A 22,497-nucleotide genomic window follows, 5' to 3' on the forward strand; every position below is an offset into this window, starting at 1 on the left:
GCAACAGCATGCATGTTTAGTTGGAAATAATAAAAAAATCACTTATGTTTTTTGCTTTCTTTTTTACCTTTCCTTTTTGTTATAACCCTAAAGGGCCTTCTAATTGTTAAGCATGACTAGAAGAGAGGAGAAGAGAAAAGAAGAACCATAGGTTATAAAAAAAAAAAAAAAAAAAAAAAAACGACGACAAATAAAAAATGTTTAGAATGCATAACGGATGATGCCCAAGGGAAGGGAAAGACATAATTAGGTAGTAAAACATCAGCGGTTCCCAGAAAGAGTGTGGGATCAGAAGAAAATCACAAAAACACTGTGTTCCATATAGTTTTGTTCCATATGCCCTGTATCGCGACAGGGAGCGCGCCCGGGGCGCTGCCCCAGGACCCCGCGAGGGCGCTACCCCTCGACCTCGCTGGGGGCGTTGCCCCCTAGACCCCCAGTCACTGCGGTTATCAGCCGTGGGAAGTCTCACCAGTTGATGAGACCTGAAGCTGTTGCAGGCATGGAGTGTCTGTGGTGGAGAGAACAATAGAGCAAGCCTTTCGAGAGGGGTGATATGCTTTGAAGCACTTGGAGTAGGTGTTGGATGTGAAGCTGTCTTATAAAAACTCTTTACCCCATGTGGTAAACACAAACTTCCATGTTTATATATGTTAAGTTTCAACTTCTATTTGATGATGTTATAGTGTGTTTAAGTTATATTCAATAAAGGGTGCATGAAATAAGTCTTAAATTGTTAAAATCTCTACATTTAAAGGGTTTTTTCAAATTTGCTGATTCATCGCCGATTCACCGGCGATTCACCCCCGATTCACGATTCGATTCGGCCGTGCCGATTCCGATACGATTCCGATTCTCGTTACTTTGGTCGTGGGAGTCTGACCAGTTGAGAAGAGTTGAAGTTGCTGCAGGCATGGACTTTCTGTGTACCAGAGGCACTGGGAGTAGGTGTTGGCCGAGAGGTTGTCTTGGTGGATGCGTAGAGAGCTTGGGAGGAGCTAATCATCCAGTTGGAGGCAGTGCAATGACACTTGGCTTAGGGTACCGAAGAATTGAAAACAGAGAAAACAACACAGGTGGCTATCAAGGTCAGCTTCATTGAGGAGACAGTGTTGTGTTAGCAGAGGCTACAGGCACGGGACGAAGGTGACAGTGATGTGTCAGAAGCAGATTTATATTTTTGTAATTAGTCCGTTAATGTATCTTGTTTGTTAATTTGTCTTAAATATTTTGTTAGTCGTCAGGAGACGACTTTTCTTTTTGGGGGGGATGGGTGTCAGCCGATTGGATGGTCCCGACAGTGTTTCTGTAGCCAACGGAATGACTGTCGTCGGTGTTTTGTATTTTGTAGCCGATGGGTAAATAGTTTGTAGTAGACATAATGTTTGTGGCCGACGGACTCCTTCGGGAAGGTTCGGTGGATAGTATTTATATCCCGTCTGGGATCATTGTAAATGAACTACTATTGCTGATATTATGAAGTATAATGTATGTCTGGCATATGTGAATATAATTCTGCTATTCTGTTCCATTGACTGTATGTGTTCATTTATTTTACCTGTACGGTAAACAAGAGACAGCTGCAGGGAAAAGAGATACAAATTAGAGCTAACAGGCTTTGCTACTCTGCTTCATCATTTAAACTCTTATCCTTCTCAGTCAAGACTGGTTGAAACCCTTCCATCTCCATTTCAATATTGTAAATTTTATATATTACTTCATTTACTTTCCTTAGGTTCTTCCTTTACAAATAATCCTTATATTTCATTTCTATTCAACACTGGAATCATCTTAAAATTAGGTTTAATTGGAAATAAATTTTGGACTGATTTGCAAATCTTAGCACAAGTAAAATGTTTGTTGTGCTTTGGAAATATTTTACCTTATTCTGAATATAAACTACTATTCTAAGAGTATTCTGAGGTTAGATAATCAGATATTCCCATATCTAAACTCTAGTTTTTGGAACAGCAAGTTACAGTTTTCATGTTGACTTGTTCAGATTATAAAGAATGAATGTCATCTGTTTGAAAATATGCCCACTCAATCTTGAAATGCTTGAATTAAATAGGGGAGATATGTGCTCCAAAACAATTATTCTTACCTCACAAGCTTTTCCTCTGAACTAAAAGATAATACCTCTTGAAATAGAACTGTTGTACAAGTTCAAAGTAAACCTAATGAATTTCTTCAAGAAACATTTTTTTTTACAAAAGACAATTTGTTGGTATAACACGTGATTTTGTTTATATATGTGTGTACGTATGAGTGTGCACATAAATGTAGTAATGAAAACTGCATTTCCATGGTATTTATTTGACAGTTCGATACAACAGTAGTTATCAGCAATTCTGAAATTAATCATTCAAAATGTCTGATGAAATCTTTAGCACTGGTTTTGCTGTAGGGATATTTTGTATGTTGGTCAATATGAAGAATTGGCACTTCCACCAAAAAAATGAACCTTATATTTCAGTCATGCTGCTATATATTTCACTCCTGTATACCTCTTGTTGTCCAAGCTCTTGGAAATAGAAAGAAAATATTGCCACAGCATTCAGAGTATCCTTGCATTTCATCTTTTTGGTTTTAGCTATTCTATTTAGGTCCCTGTTATGTTCTTATAGCATATAAATGACCTGTGTATATTTTGTATCTCCTTCAGAATCAATATTGTTTGCTTCATTGAAGGAAAATTGTTCTGTGGGAATTATATCAGAAGTCCATCAGATATAGAAGTATTCTAGTTTCATTAACATTTGAAGGGAAATATAACTTCATTTTTTGTTTTATTGCTTGGCCTCGTATACCATATTGGTGGTTGCTGCTGGCACACACTTGTCATTCAATCCCATCTGAAAAGACACCAGACTTCTTAGTTGTTACAGAAAAACTAGACTTTTCCCCTGTTGATAGATTTGATAAGTGAATTGATCGTGGTATTGCAAACTAGTAGTCATGCATCACTATGTTTCAAAGCTTTTCACCCTGTTACGCTTCAGTTGCTACACTTTTTAAAGGTTATAAACATTGTGAATCCGTTGTAATAAAATCAAACATTTTGCATTCCATAGACTGTTGATAAGATAGTCATGACTTATTTTTGATCAAATGCGAGTAGTTATATACTTTCAGGTTTTTCCCAAAGAAAAAGACTGTATAGTATCATAGGTTGAAGCATACCATTTAAATAACTGCAGGCTAACATTCTAGTTGTCTCGTAGTCCTATATTGTTTTATTCACAAAGATGCCATTTTATCTTGCAAACTTGTTTTAAGCAACTGGTTAACTCATATGAAGAAGAGAATAAACATCACAAGAAAATTGCAACAATTTTGAGACAATTGACACAATAGCATTAAAGGTAAGGAAGTGGGATGCATCTGCAAAGGTAAATATTACACATGGTTAAACTATAACCTTGAACATAGTATTGTTAATATTATAGTGGATTTTTAGGAATGCCGCTTGATTTGCTTGAGTGGGTGTATGAGGGTGAAAAATTGTTAGGGACAGATAGAACCCTGAAAGGTTTCCATCTCCACAACAGTTATGTTAAACTATTTAGAAAACCAAAACTACATATTGAAAAGTGAGTGGTTCAAGGGCTTCAATCTCCTGTATACGAGTATGTAGACACCCTGGTAGGTAAAGGATACTTCTAGAGTGCAGGCGCCTTGGGCACAATTATGTTGTATTTATTCTTGCGTCATCACATAGTAAATCTCTAATTTATTTAAAAACTTTGTAAACAAACGATTTTCAGGAGGTACCCATGCCTGACCAGATGCCCGAAAAGTGAGAGGTATAGGACTTAGAAATACTCTCAGTATTCTACACTTGGCCGTAAGTCCAAAATCCAAGGAAGTGTGTGGAGCTTACTTATAACTTATGTAATGTCCCCATTTTTAGTAGGTTCCTGCAGTTGGCCAGGTCAGTTCACCATCGTGACCCTCGTGAGTTGATAGTGGGATTTGAGGGTCTCAGTTGTGTGGTTATAGGCTTTCTAGCAGCCTATGGTGTGTTTGGCTCCGTTTGAGGGACTTGCTATTTATAGTAAGTCAATCTGTTGGTTCCGATGAGGTAAGTTGAGTTAGAGGAGTTGGAGGATGTTCTCAGTTTTCATTTCGGGCTTCCGGTTAGAGCTCCAAGAATCTTGGAGGGAGCGTCTATTTATAGTAAGTCATCTTGTCAGGTTCATTCATCATCTCTCATCATCAGGATCACTTTGGTGTTGTCAGATTTTGATTCTGATGCTTCTTTAGCCGCTTTTCGCAAGACGGGTGAATTATTATTATTATTCATCTAAATAAGCTGAGGTTGCTATTTTTGTTGTGTTGTTGGTTAGTCACCTCAGTATCATAACTCATTGGAACCAGGATGAAAAGTTTTAAATCATGGGAACAAGAAACAGTGGCCTTACGTGTCAGAATTTCAAGTTATGGTGGAAAAAGTCATATTTGGAGCCAAAAACAATTAATAAATTAGTTTATAATGATTATTATATTTTAATGTTGTATGTGGGAAGCTTCCTAAGTGAAGTTCATTTGGGAAACTTTGTGCGATTTGGAGATTATAAATATGAGCCCATTTGATGAGTAAAGCATCCAATTGAATATTATATTTGCTGAGGGATGGAAGTCTGAAATTGTCTGAGATTTGGGATTGCAATCACTGCTGTGGTATAGTGACTTGCACAATACTTCTCTTCTGTTCATACTGTATCTGGGAAGTCAGTTCATGCTGAAGCTGCGTGGATTTAATTACAACTGCATTCAAGGCTGGAGACATCTGTGTTTCTATCTAGGGGCTGCCATACATTCTGAGGCAGTGCTTTTTGCATTTATAGTGACCCGTGATCAGTTTCCTATGCACTGTGATATTATTTCAGAGCCTGCGTTTTCATTGTTGGGGATTGGAATTGGCTACAGTGGTCAGCATTTGCATGGAGGGGCCTGCAAATTCATTCTTTCAGGCTTACGTTTGGTATGAGGCTGATTTGGATTAAGTTCTAGGGAGCTGCAATCAGTTAGCAGCCATGAATGTCAAGGCAAATCTATCTTTGCATAATTCTAGGTTCTTTATATGTAATTTGTATTTAGAATAAATTCATTTCAGAACTGTATTTTCTGTTTAAATTAATAGATTGGCAGAAATAAGAATTGTTTGGCATTGTTTCTTTCCTCCCCTCTCGTTGCTATTATCCAACATCCGAAAAGAAAGAATTAAACACAAGCAGAGTCTACATTTGGCTATATCAAAGCTCATTAAAATATATTTGCATTTCCTATACATTGCTGGAGACTTAGTTTGTCAAGTGTTTGACAAAATGCCAAACATCTGATTTGTGAGAAAAATTGATGAAAATTGGAGTTGCTTAAGTCCGAGTTATTACAGTGGTATCAGAGCTTGCTTGCAAAGTGTTTGATGAAATGTCAAACAACTGAATTATAAAAGTATTTGGTGTTTGACAAAGTTATAATCGATTGGGGTCATTACAACTTGCTAAGAACCCTTGGCACAGTTATGGGCAGACTGTGAAACTTTTGGAAGTCATTTTGACCTGGATGATCTCAAAGAGTAGGTCTCTGCTCAGAGCGTTAATTATTTTCTATCCTTTTGAAAATATACTTAAGATAGATGGATAAGATATTACATAATTTGCTATCCTATATGGATAGAGGTCGGGTTTGGATGACCCCTCTACTTGCCCATGATAGAAGAGCTCAAATGACTAAATGATAATAATGTCTTGGATGAACAATCTTAAAAGTATACCCTAAGTAATCAATGGCTAAATTTGAAAGAGGAGACGGTTTATTTTACCTTTGTACTTTGAGTTGATATGTTATGGTACATTTTTGGTTATTTGTTACTTTTAATTATTAGGAGTGACTGTTCTTTACAATAAGAAATTAAACAGATTCAAATTAGAAACTAAGAAATACAAGCATACAAGTGCAAAAAATGATACAAAAATATTAAATAGAGAGCTAAACTTGTTTCTTTATTTCTTTGAAATATAATTTGAAAAATGTTAGCCCAAATGTAAAAATATTCATCAAAATCTAAAAAACAATCATTAAAAGACTCAAGAATAGGGTCAAATGCTTACATTAGATGCTTATGTCTTCTTTGTGGAAGCTATTTTGCACCCCATGAATGATCCTCCTCAAAAATAATCACGAACACTTTGGATTCCAAAATAGAGATGAAATGAGAAGAGAGCAAAGTAGGAAACAAAATGATATATTAAAACAACGAATGGTCTCTTGTAGGGCCATTTTAGGATTATGTGACTAAAATAATAAAAAGACTAATTAATACATGCTTGAGTGGAAAAAAAAACTTCTTTAAAATCTTTTTTCAATGTTGGGCATCTATGTGCATTTGGATGTACCTAGGTGCTCATTGGTGTGCATAAGGAGTGCTTTTGCTCTCTATGGATCCACATCCCAACAGCTCCACATGGAGCGAAAGCACTCCTTGTGTGCACTTGGGTGCATTACACACCAAGATCTACCCCCACATGCACTTGAATCTGTATTTGAGCCTTAAAACATTATCTCCAGTAGCTAAACAATGGAACATTAGTCAGCTATAATTTTTTTTAGGGTTTCTTATTTTCAGACATGTGTCTAGTCCAGTATGTACTTTATGTGGCATCAAATGTTACTTTCTAATAATCTAAAGAAACTACATTTTCTAATAATGGTAATAACTTTTCATGGAAAATGTATAATTACAGATATGTGCAAGAGATTCAATCTTTGCTTTATTTTTATATTTATGTGGTACTTTTTTTTTCCATTAACGTAGAAATTATTGGATTCTAACTACAATTAGAATGCAACTTTTGCTGATATTTGGAAATAGAATGTCCTACTTATCTTGCTATTTTGCTCCATAGATTTTAAACATGATTGTAACGTTTTGTAGCTTCATTTTTGAAACTAGACAAAAAGAGAAAAGTGAAGCATGAAATTGTTACAAAAGTGCAAGCAAGTATTTTTCTTGCATGATCCGAGCCTTATTAAGCAAAAGATGTGTATGAAAACTCCTTTGCTAGCTTTGACTAGAAAAATGGCATATTAGTCTCATGAAGCTCCTGAAAAAGTAAGTGCACAAAGAATTTATTCAAAGAGGACTTGAGAGAATGGAAATATCAAATGTCTAAATTGCCATGATTCTGACATAGTCCACTCTACACATTCACCTATATTTGTATTGAGGTTCTATTGCATACACTTCCATTATGACAAATATTGTAAAATGCATGTACATATGATCCCGGTCCCATAATCTTTTAATTACGATATGGTCATCTATTGAACACCAAAATGCCAATCTGTTCAACTTGATAGGTTGTTCACCAAAAAGACGTACATGTTAAAATAAAACTCACTTGATTTCAATCTTCAGCTGTGATTTTACCATAGTGTTAGCATGTTGGAGTCACCTTGGTCATTTTGTTCCAAGATGTCTGGCTTACAAGGCTCATTTTGTAATTACGAGAGAGGTTACATTAGGAATGCAAGTTAATTGTCCTCTCTTTCACATAATCTAATACTTGAGCAATTAGTATAAGCATTGTATTTTTCACTTGAGCATTTAGTATTGATTTTTATGATGCAGATTTTTTTTGGTTATAACGCTTTCTTTAAAGAAATCCTTATGGTACTTCAATTTTAATAGGTGAAGAGGCACAAACAATATCACAAGAGGTGCACAAAGATGCAGATGGTTTCAGGTAAATTCAGTCCGTTTTTTATAACTTTAAACTCATCAGTGTGGAATTTTGTTAGTTTCATGTAATTGATTCATGTAAGAAGTAGAAATTGTGTCTTCAACACATACATGTAATGTTAAGAAATTGGATTCAGATTAACTTATAAATTTGTGTCATTTCTTTTCTTTTGCTCCAATAATTCATCCAGTCGCTAATACCTAGTATTTATTTGTTAAGTCTTCTTAAACAAATTGGTATATTCTTTGCTTTCCACTTTCACTAAATGATTTTCTTATCCTTATCTCCAATTCTAAGTTTCATAAAGATACTGGTAAGTTGGTAGGATGGAGAAACAATGTAAAAATATATTTTTGAAGCATTTTGCACATTGTCTGAAATCCTTCTGAATATTAATTTTTTTGATGTATTAATTATATATTGAGATACCTTTAAACCCCTAGCAAACCCACACAAAAATTTGGTATACTCTATAAGTGAATCTTGAATTCTTAGCTGTCTGTACCACTTTATTCTGCAGATTTCACCCTCCAACCTAACTAGTAACTACTAAACACGACTGGGCAACTTACTAGATTAAATACCATACCCCACTAGAGGAAACCATGGCTATTGCATGTCAACCACCTCGACATCTAGATTCTGATTTCAGATCTGTGGTTTATACTGCAAAAACATCAGATCTGCCAATAAAGCTGGCATCCCTCTCAATCATGCTGTGAACTTGACTCTAAATCTTGCACCCATAAACAATGTGACCAACCCCTCTACTTTTTTATTTTAAATTCTTGGATATAAGATGCATATGCAATGCCTTGGCACTTTTTGGTCACTCAAATGTTGGACTGGGCAAGGTGAACACATATGATGTTTCAAATACACTAGTAATTACAATGTATGCAAGCAAAATTAAATGTTGGCAAGCTGACTCTAGCATGTAGGCAACATAACTAACCTCAATCACCAGCTCTTTAGTAGACAGCATGCATTAATGCAAGCCACTAGTAGAATGTTTAAGCTGGTTCAAACCAAAATAGTTAATTAAACTAGCTTATTCAATGACAAAATAGGCTAATCAAATACATTGTCTAGTGGTGAACCGGCCAAAGCCTATTAGCACAATATGCATATGAACTGGCAATAAATCACCCAATTATATAGATAAATCTTGACAAATATATGCCTCCACTTGTACTAACATATAGAGTTTATAGGACAATCATCAATGCACTACAAAATAGTATAAATCATTGATATACTTATAACAAATCTGATACTCTGATTAGAAAATTAGATTGATGCAGTAACATAAACTAGTTCAAAAGTGGCGCAGGAGAACCTAGGTTTGGATGAAAAACCCTAAAACATTTTTGGCTTGTGATGACTTTAGTGCTGTCCTCAATTTTGGCTTCACAAAATTGGGGCAACCCTACACAATTTTCTTATGGATTTGTAGGATGTTTGCTAGTAGTTCTTTGATTGCAAATGCTTGATTTTTGGCAAACTTTCGCATCGTTTCATTGTATTTCTTTGTGTTGTAAATAGTTTTTAGTCTTGTTTTTCCCTTGGGTGAGAAACCCTTGGAATTCTGCTTGTTTCGAGCTAACTCAAGTCAAACTTAGAGTTCTCTAGCTCAACTTATAGGGGAAAAAGTGGATTTTTTAAGACAATTGCATATCTCGATTAAAAAACCTCATAAAAGTGGGCTTTTTATTGGTGAAAGCATGATATGATATTTGATATTTAAAGTGGGTTTTGTGGTCCATTTTAAAATTTCAAGTCATTCTGAGTTGATTTGACAATATTTTATTATATTTTATGAAAATAGCTTATTTCAAGACTATTTTTCATGTTTATTAAAAACTATAGTAAGATATTAAGTTTAATTGCATAAGACACTTATATGCACTTAAGTGGGGTTTTTATTACATATTGCATATATCAACATGCTAATGATTGTGAAAACCCACTTCCAATAAATTATAAGTCCCAACATTAATTTAAGTGGACTTTTTATATGCAATAACATGTTTTAATTTGTTAAGTGGGTTTTTAATATGTATTTACATATTTTAAACTTATTTAATTAATATAAATGGGAAAATCTAAGTCATTTACATATGTAGTTGCATGTATAAGTTTTTTAAAATTATATTAATGCATTTAAACGAGGTTATCTAACCCATTACATATACATCTTTTAAAATTGCTACTTAATGAACTTTTGAAGTTAAAATACATGATTTGGTAACATAAAAATGCACTTGGTGGCAATTTTGGACCCAATTGCATGTGCATGTAATATTTAAAATCTCATTTTATTGAGCCTGAGCCAAAGTGGTGTTTTTTGGCCCAAGTACGTGCATTTTAAAATGTTTTTTCATGATGTAAAACCCCATCAAGGTGAAGTGGCGATTTTTTGCCCAATTGCATGTCTTTCAAATACATGTTATTGGTCACCAAAAGTGCATTTCAGTGAATTTTAAAGCCTTATGACTTAAGGTGTGTGATGTCCTCGATTATAATAAACAAATTATTAAAACCTTTGTTTATGGGCCAATTGATTTAATATATCTCAGACCCATTTTTATTTAATTGTTCTATAGGTTTTTTGTCGTGCCTCCTGTTGGCAGTTAAGTTCTCCCTCTGATTGGGTATATATGTATGTTAGAGTAGTTGTTGGTATGCGATTTGAATGATTTCTTTGTACTACGAATTCCAGTTGGAGTTCACTATTATTTGTCATTTCAAAAGTGGAAGGTCTTCCCTACCTAGCTATTCTGGCTTTGGTGGGATTCAACCCTCACCCTATTTCGTCTTTGTATTACTTTGCTTCGGATTTGGTACATGTGGAGCGCCATCTTTGTTCGCAAATATAATTGGTGAATATCTATGTCCGATGAATTTTTGTCTGGCATATTTCTTGCATAATTGGTGTTTTAATATCATCTTATCTGACACACAACACTGGAATTCACTCATTCATAAATAGCACCAAGTGCACGACTTACAAATTTGATAACTTTTCGAAGAGCTAAATCAAACCAAGTATGAACACAGATGATCATCTACCAACACCAGTCGTACGACCTTCCTAGCGTACAATACATGCATCATCTTCTTGCCAACGTATGACATCATCCATATTGCCATGCGAACACCTTTGTAAGCCCATCTAAAACCTTTACCAATTTCGTGTGGACTCCATAGCATTGTACGACCTCCTAGACTGTACGTCTCCCATTCATTCCAATCCGTATGAGCTATTCCTCTGTATGCCCAAACTTGTCATACGTCTGTTGGCACTACACTAGACGCGAACATTTCAACATCACAATCCATCCTCTGCTTATACTTCCTCCTCCTGCTTTCACTCTGTTCCCCCCTGCTACTTGTAGTCCCTCTTACTGCTTGATCCATCCTACTGCTTGGTTTGTGTTGCTACTTGCAGTCCATCCAGCTGTTTGCACTTCGTCCTGCTACTTGCTCTGTCCTGTTGCTTGCAGTTTGTCTCGTTGCTTGCAGTTTGTCCTATTGCTTGGTTTGTCCTATTCCTAGTAGTCAGTCCTGCTACTTGGTCCATCGTATTGCTTGTAGTCCGTCTTGCTACTTTGTCCATTCTACCGCTTGCAGTTAGTCCTGCCACTTGGTCCGTCCTACTGCTTGCAATCCATCCTCCTGCTTCACAATTTGTCCTCCAGAGCCTGAAATTAGTCCATATGCCTATTTGGGAAGACTACAGGAGTATCAGAGCAAGCAATCCAGCCAGCCTGTGGACAATCTATGAAATTTTGTGGCTGGAAATGAAGGAGATCTCACTGAGTTGATAGAATGGTAGACCTAGAACCCACTCTTGCTGAAGTCACTATTGAGGGATCTTTGGAGGAATCAAGCACAAATCAATAACACTCAGTGACTTATCGAAGAAACTCTCTGAAAATTGGCGGACAATAAGATATCTAGCGAACAAAATGGTCACACTGCCAAGTCCGTTTTGGGAAGGGCAACTCCTTATTCAGCACGCTCTCGACCTTCCATGCCATTTTTCCCTCCATGGATGGAGGTACCGCACAGAGGAAGGCAACCAACCTTTGAGGAAGTTCAAGAACAATTGAAAGAAGACTAGAAGAAAGCAAACCTGGAAGAGAATATATCCTACAATGATTTCACGGATTTGAGAATATGATATTTGGGAGGGGGAAACCGAGGATACGATAATGACGATGTCGGAAGGAAGTTAAGTAAAGTGAAACTATCACCGTTTGATGGATTTGGATCCATATCTGCCCAGGCATGCATAATGGAGGCTGATACTTACTTCTAGCTCAATCTAATGCTAGAGAAGCAATTAAATTTGCATCACTCCACTTGGAAGGAGTGGTGCATGAATGGTGGCATCATGGAACCATTACGCTGGGACATGACAAGTAACTACTTATGCAAAATTCACCAAAAGATTGATAGATTGATTTGATGGTAAAGATTTGGAACTTAATTTTAAATAGCTGGCACATTTAAGGCAAATAGGATCGATCGACCAGTACATCACAAAGTTTCAAAAACTCTTTGTTCTGGTTACGATTATTTCTGAAAGGAGGCAAATAGTGCTCTTCATGGATGTACTAATAGAACCACTGAGGGGTTGGGGTAAGAGCTTCAATCTTGCTACCTTTTTGGAGGCTATCAAGAAGACATAAGTATGGCATCATCATCGACATCATCCTTTCGAGGTTACTCCCACTCTAGACAACCATTAGTTCCAATGGACAAAGATAACAAGCGTCTGTCGAAGAAACCTTTGTTGGATGAAGCCACCAAATAGGAACTCCAAAGGAAGAGATTATGTTTCAATTGTAAGAAACTATGGTAGCCTGGGCACAGATGCCTCGGTAAGGAGAAAATACACTACATTAAGGTTGTGTCCGATGATGATGATGAGAAGAAGAATCTACCCACAGAAGGTGGTCACCCTTAGGAGGTCTCCAAAATGGTTAGCTTGAACCATACAAAGAAGATTGCCACATTGGTAAAATGTGGAGAACCATCGCCCTATCCAGGAGCCTGAGTTGTATTGTGTTTGGGGATCCCTTCAGGGACAAAGGGTCATTGTGATGTTGGATAGTGGAGCCACTTTAAACTTTATAAACTCGTCTTCAGTGAAACGTAAAGGTCAACCTACAGAGGCTCACAGAGGGTTCCAAGTCAAGGTTGCAGGAGGAACACTTTAACCCTACACACCTTGTTCCCCAATTGAGTATTACCATGGCTAATTACACAATAACAAAGGATTTCTTTATAGTAGATGTAGATGACATGGAAGTCATTCTGGGCTAACAATGAATCGAGTCATTGGATGAATACACATAGAGCTTCAAGTAGATGGACTTCACTTTTTTTATAGATGGAAAGAAGGTTGTTCTCAGGGGGATGGTTAATGGACTGAAGGAACCCTATGCTCAACAGATGGAGTCCATTTTTCAGCATGATGACATTGTGTGGGTTGTGCATTACTTCGTTTCGGCAACACCAATAAGAGGGCAATGATTGTATCAAGATGGTGAGCTCAAGGCCATCTTGAATACACATGATAGTCTTTATGGACATTCCTCCAAGCATACCTCCCCATCATGGTTTTGAGCACATCATTGAATTGGAAGTCGACGCTAAACCTATTATCACTACATCGTATTGCCATCCTTGAAAATTCAAAGATGAAATTGTGAAGACAATCTAGGAGCTACTCAAGAAGGGATGGATTCGTCCTAGCACTAGCCCTTTTGCATCATCAATGGTGTTAGTGAAGAAGGACGAAATGTTATGCATTTGTGTTGACTATTGTGCGATAAACAAGAAAATATTCAAAAATTGATATCGTATTCCTAAGATCGATGAATTGTTGGATGAGTTGCATGGTGCAATTTATTTCTCTAAAATAGATCTATGTTTCGGATACCTTTAGATCCTCATGTGGCAAGATGTGGAAAAGATGGCTTTCCGTTGTCATTATAGACATTATGAGTTCCTGGTCATGCCCTTTGGATTGACGAACACACCGACTACTTTCCAGTCCTGCATGAATTGCATCTTCAACAAACAATTGCATAAGTTCTTGCTGGTATTTTTTGATTACGTCATCATTTACAGTAAAACATGGGAAGAACATTTGAAACACTTGGATGAAATTCTTGAGATCATGGAAGCACAGTCATTGTTTGCCAAGAAGTCGAAGTGTGAGTTCGAGATGATGAAAATATTATACTTGGGGCATGTTGTCAGTAAAGACGGAGTTCAGGTTCACCACGAAAAGATTCAAGCTATCCTAAACTGGCCCCCGCCAAAGTCACTCTTAGAGTTGAGGGGATTATTGGGGTTATGCAATTAGTACAAAAGATTTGTGAAGAGTTTCTCTCTACACATCGTACCGTTGGCAAACTTGACAAAGAAGGGATCCGTCCAATGGAACGAAAAGGCACAACATACTTTTGATAGGTTAAAGGAAGCAATGAGTACTTGACTAGTCCTCGCGTTACCTAACTTCACTTGACCTTTCATTCTAGAGTGTGATTCTTCTGGAGAAGGCATTGGTGCCATACTGATGGTGGATAAACACCCAATAGCCTATGAGAGTTATAAACTTACATAATTAGAGTGCTTTTATTCCATCTATGGCAAAGAAATGTTGGCAATCATGCACGCTCTTATGTAGTTTCGACAATACCTGGTGGGTGCCAAGTTCGTTGTCCATACCGATCACAATAGTTTGCGATATTTTCTGGAGCAAAGGGATCTAAATGAAAGGCAACAAAATTGGGTAATCTAAGATTCAGGCATATGATATTGACATTGAATATGTGAAGGGGAATAAAATATTGTTGCAGATGCTTTGTCGACAAAACCTGCCATTTGTTCATTGTCTCATATCTCAGATGATTGGAAAGCGTACTTATTGCTGGAGTACTCCAAGAACACCTTTGCATGCAAATTGATGGATGGCGACATTCATGATGATAGATACAAGGTGTCAATGATATCATTTACTACATGGACAGGATATATTTGGTACTTGAATCCACAATGAAGCATAAGGTTTTGAAGGAAATGCATTCCTCACCATTAGTTGGGTATTCGGGATTTCTCAAAACATGTAGACGAATCGGAGAGAGATTTTCATGGAAGGGTTTCAAGAATGATGTCTTGTAGTATGTACGGGAATGCACAGCTTGCCGACAAAACAAATTTGAACACACTTGATTGACAGGCTTGATACAACCGTTACCCATACCTGAACAGATATGGGATAACATCTCGATGGATTTCTTTACCGGACTTCCAAAGGCAAGCAAGAAAGATTGTATTTTCGTCTGGTTGACATATTGATGAAGTACGTACACTTCTGCGCTATCCCCACCAAATCACAAGCCATTCATGTTGCAAATATTTTTCAATAAAATCTTCCGCCTACACAGATTGCCACAAAACATTGTAAGCGATAGGGATAGTTGTTTACTTAGTACCTTCTAAACAGAACTCTTTCAGTTGGCTGGAACGAAATTGTCACCAAGTACCAGCTACAATCCCCAGAGCGACGAACAAACATAAAATGTAAACATGTGGCTGGAAGGTACCTTCGCAACTATGTCTTGACACAACAAAAGGCCTAGGTTAAATGGTTACATCTTGGAGAGTATTGTTATAACACCACTTACCACATGTCTATCAAGATGGCACCATTCAAAGCACTTTACGAATACAAGCCACCCTCATTTGTAGGTATTGTCTTGGGTGATAGTCACGCATCGAAGGCAAAAGAGTGGTTGCAAGAAGAACATGACATCTTAAGGGTCTTAAAGGACAACCTCCAACAAGCATAGAATAAATAGATAATCTATGTCGACAGACATTGAAGTGAAAGAATTTTTGAAGTGGATGATCTAGTGTACCTCCATCTCCAGCTGCACAAACAATTGTCTTTGAAGATAAGTGGGAAAGAGAAACTAAGGTCATGATTCTACCGTCTATACCACATAATTCGACTTATACGTGAAGTGGCCTACGAACTCAAGTTGCTAGAGGGAAGTCAAATCCACGTCTTCCACATATCTTGCATGAATAAGGGCATGGGTTAGAACGTTCCTGTATCCATCATCCTGCCACCTTTGAACGATGAAGGAGAGTTGATATTGGAACCGGTTGAGATCATTGACATACAAGAGAAGAATCTACGAAATCACACCATTAAGGAGTATTTGGTACGTTTGAAGTACTTGTCGTTGGACAATGCCATGTGGGAAGATGGAAGCATCCTTTAGCATCCAACACTGTTTTTTCTTGAGTGCAAGCGAATTTTGGGAGAGGAGGACTGTGATGTCCTCTATTAAAATAAACAAATTATTAAAACCTTTGTTTATGGGCCGATTGATTTAATATATCTCAGACCCATTTTTATTTAATTGTTTGGTAGGTTTTTTGTCGTGCCTCTTGTCGACACTTAATTTCTCCCTTCGATAGGGTATATATATATCCATTGGATTAGTTGTTCGTATGCAATTTGGATTATTTCTTTGTATTGTGAATTCGAGTTGGAGTTCAGTATTATTCGCCATTTTGGAAGCTGAAGATTTTACATGTCTATTTCGGTTTCGGTGGGATTCAACCCTCACTCTATTCCATCTCTTTATTACTTTGCTTCAGATCTGACACATCTGGAGTGGCATCTTTGTCTGCAAATATAATTAGTGAATACTATGTTTGGCATTTTTTCTTGTCTTGCATATATCTTGTGCAATTGGTGTTTAAATATCATCTTATTTGGCACACAACAATTGAATTCACTCATTCATAAATAGCACCAACTGCATGACTTACAAATTTTACAAATCTGATAACTTTTCAAAGAGTTGGTTCAAACCAAGTACGAACACGTATGACCATCTACCAACACTAGTTGTACAACCTTCCCAGTGTATCGTACGAGCATCATCTTCCTGCCATCATACAACATCGTCCATATTGTCATACAAACACCTTTGTATGTCCATCTAAAACCTTCGCCAATTTTGTACGGACTCCATAGCACCGTATGACCTCCTAGATCATACGTCTCTCCTTCACTTCAATCCATACGAGCCAGTCCTTCATATGCCCAAACTTGTCATATGTCTGTTGGCACTATAGTACATGGGAAGATTTCAACATCACAATCCATCCTCCTGCTTATAATTCGTCCTCCTGCTTACACGTCATCCTCCTACATTCACTCCATACCCCCCTACTGCTCGCAATCCCTCTTGCTTCATGATCTGTCTTGCTGCTTGCAATCTGTCTAGCTGCTTGCACTTCGTCCTGTTGCTTGTAGTCCATCCTGCTGCTTGGAGTCTCTCCTGCTGCTTGGTGCGTCCTGCTCTTGGCAGTCAGCCCTGTTGCTTGGTCTGTTGCGTTGCTTGTAGTCCATCCTATTGCTTGTGGTTAGTCTTGTAGCTTGGCCCGTCTTGCTTCTTGCAATCAATCCTCTTGATTCACAATCCGTCCTCCTCCAAAGCCTAAAATCAGTTCATACGCCTATTTGGGAACGTTACAAGATGACGTTTTTTGGTTGGATTACATGGTATTTCAAAACATGTAAATGTTCACCAGAAGTGCATTTTGCAATAAGTCCTTCATGAAAAACACAAATTGACAATATTATGCCGTATTGCATGACATTTAAAATATGATTTTGCTCTCCCAAAACGGGTCTAAAGGTGATGTTTGAATGCAAGAGGCTTAGTGGTGATTTTGGAGTACATTGGATGCATTATAATATATGCATTTGCGCAAGTAAATCCCATTTTTAACTTGCAGCATTTGGAGGGTTTTTGGGCACATTTTCACATGTAAACTTTCCAAAAAAAGAGCGTCCAACATATTGGCATATGTAATCCAGAAAAAAAAGTCTCGTTTTTGACCAAAAACCAAGGCATTTCTGGGCATTTTTTGCAAGTGGCGCTTTTCGGAAACATTGCATGTCATATACTACATGTATTTGGTAAAAAAACAGCCCCCCCAGGCCACATTTCTAGCCAAAAACTTAGTATTTCTTCATTGTTCTTGGCTTTCAATCACTCCAAGAAGAAGTCTAGGGTATATATGTTGATTTTGAGCTTGTTCTTCATCATTTCCAAGCTTAAAATGATGCCCTAGATGCCATTTTTGAATGCATTTGCATATGGCATTGCTTTGGTCAAAGTTTGTTGCAAGTTTTGGGCATTTGATCTCTATTTCCACATGTCCAAATTCAAACCTTGACTATTCCCAATGTTTGAAAATCAAAATCTATAGAAGTCTTGTGATATTAAACAAATCTTAATCCAAAATCTCTTGGATCTATTTTTTAGATTTGTCAAAGATTTGAAAAAGACTTGTTATTTTGTGGTTGGTGGAGAGAGATATGTTTTCTCCTTATTTTCCTTAGGGCATTTTGGTTTTGTCGAATTTCTTATTGTAGGTCTTTCAATTTCCATTTTTAGATTTGCATGTTTTTCTATATATGTTGTCTCTCCTTTTTCTTCCATCTTCTTCTTCAAGTTGCATATGTAAGATCCCACTTGCATGTGCAATTAGAAAATTCCATTTTAATATGGAAGCAAGTCCTTGATTTTCCCTCATGAGAATGCAAGCGTTATTCCCACCAATATGCATTCCATGAACCTCCATATGGCTTCCCTATTGTTGAAATAATTTTTCCTGTATGCTTGCTGGATACATAGCATTATGCCTATTAAATCATGTTATGTTTCCATTTCATTGCACTTTACTCCTCATCTGCACATTTTAAAAATTGTTGTCCGCATATGCAATCCACTCTAAAAAGAACTTGGGCTATTCTAGCCATTTTTGAGCCATTTTGAGCTTCACCCATTTGTTCATTTGCTGTCTGCAATCATTCCATACATTTTGCCTCTTCATACTTCGCTGGAATCTGTGCTTTTACACAGCAAAAGCTTGCTATGGACTCCTCATATGATGATGTTCTTACACTATGGAACTTTCATATAATAGTTACACAGGTACATCACTTTGCAATGTCAAAAGAGCTTGCATCAGCAAAAGGCAAAAAGAAGAAAAAGATGAAATACCAGTATGATTACTACCACAACTCCATCCCACCATCACAAGTAACATCCTATAGTGACGAGGTTTGAGATACGGATGCAATGCACATGAATATGGAGGATTTTCCCATAAGAGTCAATGCTGAAGCCATTAAGAATATGAGTTGGATCATATTCATTTGCTATCTACCTTTTCATATGGTGGCTCATGAACCCGAGTTCATTGTTGCATGCACTAGACATTTCGATGCAACCTCTAGAACTATCGGGGACTAAGATGGCAATATCATCATGTGGGTCATTCGTCACAAGCATCACTAGACAAAAAGCCTTGGAGCAGTGGGTAGGAGATAGTTCTTACTATATCAAATTTATTCATGACAATTGACTAATTCAAAGGAGGCCCTATCTTTTCCTAAAGGCATGCAGAGGTCAGAGTTTAAGGAGGAGATCAATGAGCATATCATATTGCTTAGCTGCCTAGCTGGGCTCAAGAATTCAAATTTTTCATATGCTTTAAGTAAATAGCAATAGGAAGATTACATATATAGAGCAATTATGTTGTAAGTACAGGATAACATGTCCCTATACAATTAATTCATGTTGCAACTGCATTAGGCATGCAACTTTGAGTAAGTCAAATTAGTTAATAAGAAGTTTGTTAGAGAATCAATCAAGGTGGTTGAGGGTTTCCCCTTTTCCGTCCACCTTCCTCTTGCCTATTTTTCTATATAAAGGAGAGAGCTCATTGTAAATAATCATCTTTTGGCAAGGCAAGAAAATTTTGTTAGTTTATATGTGCACTTTAAGACTATGTGCTTGAATATAAATCTAAATTGCTATTAGTAAAAGAGACAACTTGCTTTCAAACTTTGTGTTGATTCAAGGTGATATGTGTTGACATTTTTTGGATTTTGATTGTGAGTTTTGGAGCTTTGATCAAGAAGGATTTGAATTTAAACGTGCAAACTTTGAGCTTCTTATTGCATTCAGAACCAATTTGAACTTTTGAAGATTTTGTACTCAGGAGGACAAAGTATAACAGATTGTAGTGGTTGTAATCACTTAAATTTGGAGACTTTGGGCTTCAATTGTAAGTGTTTTTATTGAATTTGAGAGTATCCAGTAAGAGAGTTTGTGCTTTATTGGTTATTCTGCTTGAGTCTTCATTCGAGACAGATGTATAAGATTGTGGGTCGTTTTTTTGTCACAAATTATAAAAAGTAAATTGGTGCCCCTGGTATTGTTCTTATGTCATTTCTAGGGTCACCTTAAATACATTCTACATCTTGATTGGAGGTTGAAATTTATGGCCAGGCTTATCCACTTTAAATATTTACCTTTCTTATTTTAATAATGTACATACTTAGATGATGATGATAATCCACTCTAGAGTTTCAGATTTGTAGATGTTCCAAGATTTACTTTGCTCTCAAGTATTCTTGCTATTCCTAATTTTTTTTCCCTAAGGTGTTTGACTAAATCATCTACAACACACTATATCACTTATAACCAAGGCTGCTATATTATTCATGGACACTGATGGAACCCAAAATTATAGTCTTCATCTTCGATCTTGAAGAATGAACAAATATGAATCCGGAGTATGTTTATATGCAGGGCTCATTGGACAGAGATAGTTAAATGGCAAAATATTATTGATTTCATATATCCTTGCACTGAATGTTTACTTAACATACTTGGGCTTAATCATTGAGCAATATATGTGTCCATCAATGATAAATTCAAAAGAAGCTGCTAGGAATTGTTATCAAGATGAATTATGTATATAGTTCCAAAATACATCAACTAAAGGCTAATAAGCATTAGGTCTGTGCAAGGTACTCAGATGTAAATACTAAATACAATTTTGTTGCTGCCTGATCCGCACCATAGTAAATCATTGATTCTAGAATTATAGTCTCATTGAATTCGATAATTCTTAGAAGAGGGATATCGATACACAACATGATGGAATCAAAATATTCTGGAAAATATAATTAACAAGATTTAGAAGGCTTGTTGTATTTCAAATGTACCATCTGTCATCGGTAGAAATTGTGTATCGACCGACGGGTCCCTTCGGAAAGGAAATTGTGTATCAGCCGACGGGTCCCTTCGGGAAAGTTCTTGTTATGTAGCCGACGGTAAATAGTTGTAGTGGACATGATGTATCTGGCCGACGGATGCCTTCGGGAAGGTTCGTCGGAAAGTATTTATAACCCCTTCGAGAAGCATTGTAAGCAGGATATGATATCATACCATCGAAGTATAATGTACTGTGAGCATATGCGAATAATAATAAGAGTTCTGTTGGTTGCTGTTTGGTGTTCGTGTCTATTTCCTCTGTGTGTTGCTTAATTAACTTATACGGTAAACACCATCTATATAAATCTGCAAACTACTAAAGCATCATCGCCAAGGTGAAGGCCCCATATCAATCACGACAAGAAAGGAAGAATAATTTATGTCCCGCATATACATATATATCAACAGGAGTTTAACATGGCAAAGCTGATCTGGGGGATAAAAATTTGTGAAAATTAAAATGTCCCCAATGCTGCAAGAATCAACATCATTACAAAGTGCTCACAATTCTGGCTCCAACGCAACTTGAACGGGCAAAATTAGAGTTTAGAAGCAAAAGTTATGGCGTTTTGAAGTCAGAAAAAAATTATTGATGACATCATCATCATGAGGAGGCACCTTGAAAAGTAGTTGCAAATTTTCTTCATGGGATTCGAACCCATAATCCCTTGCCAACAAACCTTCTGAAATGGCTGCTACACCACACGTTGGTATTTGCTAGACAAAGGAGTGACGTGCTATCTAAATGCAACAAAGCCACCAAATGGGGGACTGAGGTTGGTAGGGGTTGAACTACTGACCACCGGCCGCCTAAAATTAAGGCCAACCACTGCACCATTTAATGTTGATGGTTACATAGTGGGACTCGTTCTATTTGAATAATAGGTTTTCTGCCAACCTCATTCAAATAAGGTTAATTATTAAAAACAAACCCCTTATTTTAACATGAAATCATAACCAAAATTTATCTAGGGGTAAATACAATGATGAGGATGATTATGGAGGGATTATTTTTGTAATAATTTGTTTTAGCCTATTTTGGCTAATTTTATGTATTTAAGTGGGGGTTGTAGGCCTTACTAAGGCATCCAGGTGATGAGAAGGAAATTATGATTTTGAAGGCTTGATGATTATTCCTACACATTGGAGAAGAATGTTGCCATTGTGCTTGAAGGGAAGATCTTGAACACTTGTAATTGATTTTGGAGCTAATTGGATTGGTCCCCCTATTGGAGTAGGACCGAGAGACGTAGTCTGACCTGCGGACGAACTCCATTATCAATTGTGTTTTGTCTTCTATCTATCTATTCTCTTTCTTATAGTCATTACCTTATTATGCTTTGTTCATTTAAGCATTTAAGTTCTGTTAATTCGCTAAATAATGCTTTGAATTAACTTTATGAAATTATGTTAAGCATTCCTCTGTAATAGTCCTAGATCCTAATCAGATCATATTTGGTATCAGAGCTATTGTGTGACTAGTATTGCAGATTTGAATGCTAACAAGATCAAAGATCACGAAAGGCGAAGGAAAGCTCGAGGAATACAATCCTGAGATCGGAAAATGAAGG

General features: G+C 36.9%; 1 protein-coding gene across 3 annotated transcripts in view; it reads left to right on the top strand.

Annotated features, from left to right (window-relative positions):
- LOC149534845 (NADH:ubiquinone oxidoreductase, 17.2kDa subunit) overlaps positions 1 to 22,497 on the top strand; it is a 188,892-nt gene that overhangs the window by 132,459 nt on the left and 33,936 nt on the right. For all 3 annotated transcript variants that reach the window (XM_089805579.1, XM_089805580.1, XM_089805578.1), the window contains one exon: positions 7,697 to 7,751. In XM_089805579.1, coding sequence (XP_089661705.1) covers positions 7,697 to 7,751 — 55 coding nt within the window. The remainder of the gene's footprint in view (positions 1 to 7,696; positions 7,752 to 22,497) is intronic.

The sequence above is a fragment of the Cupressus sempervirens genome, chromosome 10, assembly GCF_028749045.1.
Source record: "Cupressus sempervirens isolate cs-2001-9-10 chromosome 10, ASM2874904v1, whole genome shotgun sequence".
Classification (NCBI taxonomy): Eukaryota; Viridiplantae; Streptophyta; class Pinopsida; order Cupressales; family Cupressaceae; genus Cupressus; species Cupressus sempervirens.